The 4,044-nt window shown below is 32.1% G+C and overlaps 1 protein-coding gene across 1 annotated transcript in view; it reads left to right on the top strand.

Moving 5' to 3' along the window:
• The first annotated feature begins 235 nt into the window (after positions 1–235).
• Positions 236–4,044, top strand: part of LOC117175620 — a 5,212-nt gene continuing 1,403 nt past the window's right edge. Inside the window, exons 1-3 of the mRNA XM_033365329.1 lie at positions 236–510; positions 1,271–1,383; positions 2,083–2,250. Coding sequence (XP_033221220.1) covers positions 1,276–1,383; positions 2,083–2,250 — 276 coding nt within the window. The 5' untranslated portion in view covers positions 236–510; positions 1,271–1,275. The remainder of the gene's footprint in view (positions 511–1,270; positions 1,384–2,082; positions 2,251–4,044) is intronic.

The following is a 4,044-nucleotide window of genomic DNA, read 5'->3' as shown; positions in this document are numbered from 1 at the left end:
AGCCTTGGAGGAGATTATGTTGAGAAATAAAAAAAAAAAATTCTTAAAAACGTTGTTTTTCTTGGTCAGGCCGGAAACTTATCAATCCACCCTCGTATTGAATCTTCACAAGTCTAAAACAGATAAGGGTATGGTCTGTTTTTCGTTCTAGTGGCTTGCTACTACATGCCGAGGTGTTACGCAAAGTTCTCTCATTGTGGCCCATATGGATCAACTTTGTCCTACTGTAACGTTACGCTAATGACGGCAGACACAAATCTTTGCTCACTTTATACCAAACATATTGTCTAGAAACATTTGTGACAAGGTACGTCTAAAAAGAAAACAGTTTTTTGTAGAAAAAATATATGTACAATGACGTTTTTGTATTGAGATAAAGCTGTAAGTGTGGATGTATCTACAATGCCGTAACTTGTGAATTGTGATTCATTTTCAAATTGAATAGTCAATAAACATTGTTGCTATCGGAGTCAACCGGAATTGCCAGAAAACTCTGGAAAAGTCGAAAAGGTAAGTGCAACTGAATTTCGTTCACTTTGAAGTCGACGTCCGTCTTAATAATCAAATTCCACAAATGTTTTTTTAAAAGCTGATGTGCGCTTCCCGTAATTTATAGAACATACCATTTACGAAACGCGAGAAGTAATTGCATTTTTCAATTTAAAACTTAAAAAGTATGTGCAATTTTTACAGCATAGCTGTAATATGGATATTAGAAAGATATGATTCATAATTGTTTTAAATTAATTAAAAATATCTTGAGTATTTTGAAGTTAGAGTTCTTACAATTAAAGACAATAATAGATTATCTAAATCTACGCTAACCTAAAGCGGTTTCGTAAAATGTATACCTAGGCGAAGTTGAACAAACTTTTTGATTGAGAATTCATCTTTACAGGTTGAACAGTTATGTGGTTTGAAGCGAATTTAAGAATAATTGCTTTTTTTCTCGTCTTAAAAATCGTTTTGGGTTGGAAATTCGACAAGTTAATTGACAATCAATCCTTTCTTCAGATGGAAATTTCATTTTTTTGGGTAAAAATGCATGTGCGTAATTGAAAATTCTTCTATTTTGATTAAAAATTGTATAGTAGGATTTATTATTATTTATAAAACCAATATATTGAACTTAATACCATTCCCTTGATAGTTAATTCTAAAGAATTTTAAGGAATTCAAGATAAATTCTAAGGGATTTGAAAATACATTTCCGGCCAACTTACTGCAAATTATTTATTTATTTATCTTTATATAGTGATATGTTTTGCAGATATCATGAGCAGTTCGAGGTCTCAGGGATATAAAAGATATTTAGAGCCGGGATCAGAAGAACCAATTCCACCATCCTCTTCGTTCCGATATAAAAAATTATGTACACAGCAGGTAAATTAGTGTTTGTTAATTCGGGATCAGTACAGAAAATTTTGTTTACGTACTTCAATAAAACGAATGTTTTCGCTTACACCACTGTTAAAAAGTGAGAAAATTCCCATAAAACCAGCCGATTATTATTAATATTTTTCAGTTTATGCCAGTTAATATTGAATTAAGGAAATAACAAAAAAAAGTTTTTTTTTTGGTTTATTTAAAAAGAAAGACTTTTTCTTTAAGTCAAAATTTATAATTATTACATTTCAGGCTGTGTTTATTCCAAAAAAATGGGGTAGTTTGATGAGGGCATGGACTAGTCATCCCGAAATTTCGAGCTGTGTTTATTGCCGAAAAATTGGGGTAGTTGGATAAGGTCATGGACTAGTCGTCCCGAAATTTCGGTATGACTAGCCAAGCTTATGAAAATTAGTCGACTAGTCATTCTGAATACCGAGATGATGAGACACTTCGAATTTCTTACGAAAAAAGTTTATGTAAGAAAAATGATTACAAAAAATTTGGAACGTATGGAAGCAATTCTTAAAGTTTTGCAACTCGTGTTCCTGAGACATGTGTTTCACAATTTCTCACATATTTTGATGAGTTAATGTATGCCTACACATTTTTTTACATTTCTTTTTGAAATATTAAAAAAATTGAAAGAATATGATATAAGAGAGAAAATCCTACAGTATTTAATACGAATTACAGAACGCAGCAGAATCTTCTTCAAATTCAATTCATTTGAATGAAGAAAATGATGCGGAAAAGTTTTATGAAGCCCAAGGTGAATATGCGATTTCGGAGATTGATCATTGTGACATAACGGATCAATGCATGGCCCTTAATGAAGAAAATAATTCGAAGGAACAGTTTCAGGTACAGAAAACCATAAATGATTTTACCAGTATATGTGTCAATAGGGTGGCGACTAGATTTATGAAAACATTTTCTTTTTGTGTAGAAAATTAATCTTTATAGTTAAAAATTCATCTTTTTTGTACAAAGTTCAACTATTACAGTTAAAAATTAATAAATTTAATTAAAAGTTTAACAGTTTGGCTAAAAATTGGACTCATAATTCAACAAGTTGTATGAAAAATTGTCTTTTTTATTTGAAAATTCAACTATTTCGTTAAAAATCTGAGTAGCTTATTAAGAAATGTATTCTTTTTTGGTAGGAAATGATCTTTTCCTCTGAAAGTTATTATTTTAGATTAAAAATTCTTCTTTTCTGTTGAAAATTCAAGTATTCCAGATAAATATTGATAATTTTAGTCGAAAATTTATTTCTTGGGTTGGAAATATAACTACTTAGTTGAAACTTAAACTCTTTTGTTTAAAATTAATGTTATTGGTAGAAGATTCATCATTTAAAGCAGGGTGGCCACCGAACCGGGAGAAAACCAGGAGAGAAATATTACACCGGGAGCTTTCTCGCATTTCATAAGTCGCGCGTTTCGTAGCGGTGTGCATCCAAGCAACCAATCACGAAATCGGTAGTTACTTGGAATTGGTTGACCGCCCACATTACGTTGCATGTGCGTGCGTACTAGGGATGCTCGATCTCGATTCGATTCTGCTGAGATCGATACAAAGGGTCCGATTAATCGATCTTTTGAATCGATTCTTTATCTTCGATCTTTTGACTGAATCGATCCTTCATACTAAGAATAGACGCTTCGATTCTTTGAAATTTCTTTGCTGCGTAATATCTATTTTGGCTGCGCTCGCATGACATCTCTACGAATCATCGCTGATCGTAATAGAAACATTAGAAACTCCACCGAGATACATCGGACATGTTTCCCGCGCATTACCAAGAGACCTTCCTATGGCAATAGAAAGCGGCGATGCAACGCGGAAAACGGAAAACACTAGACGATTCGACCAATTATATTTACCTAGTAATTCATAGAAGCTCTCTCATTGGCTGAAATGTCTAGTATTTTTCACGTTCCTCATTACGTTGCCCTTTTCTGCAATCCTGGTTAACGCCTAAAGTTTAACCAAAGATTGTTTAATTAGAGAAAAGTTGAATTTTCACGTTGAAATTTGGAATTTTTCGAGCAACATAGGGAAGTGTTACATATATTGAAAACATCAGGTATGTACAGAATTATGTTTAACTTAAAAACATATCAAGTTTTTTTTACTTTTTTGGTTATGGACTTGTTTTACTCCAAAATTATATTAAATATCTTATGAACTTTCACTTTCATTATTCATTACCTCTCATAGCATTTTTTTATATTGCCTGTTATTGGTAGAAGTAAAACTAGAGGTATTGGAGTGTGTCGGACGAGTGAGAAAGTTCAGTAAAAAGTAGGTATATTTTTCAATCACTGTACTAATTTCATGAATGTTGAACATAACCTTACATCACCTAATCTACAACTTTTTTGAAAAAGACTGTATGTTTGTATAAATTTTATAGAAAGATAAAAATATATTTTATTGTTTTTCTAGTGGCACCGAATTTTAAAAAAGCAAGTCCTGTATGGAATTTTTTTATTAAAAACTCCACTGGTGGTAAATGCAAAATTTGCTCTACCGACGTTAAATCTGGTCGATCCGGTGGAAACACAACTAATTTGAAAAACCACCTAATTCGAAACCACGTGACTAATCCTGACGTCAAAAGAACGTTTTTAAAAGGTGAGACTGCTGATA

The sequence above is a fragment of the Belonocnema kinseyi genome, chromosome 6 (genome assembly GCF_010883055.1).
Source record: "Belonocnema kinseyi isolate 2016_QV_RU_SX_M_011 chromosome 6, B_treatae_v1, whole genome shotgun sequence".
Classification (NCBI taxonomy): domain Eukaryota; kingdom Metazoa; phylum Arthropoda; class Insecta; order Hymenoptera; family Cynipidae; genus Belonocnema; species Belonocnema kinseyi.
The sequence above is the reverse complement of the archived record's forward strand: the minus strand, read 5'-3'. Positions and strand labels throughout refer to the sequence as shown.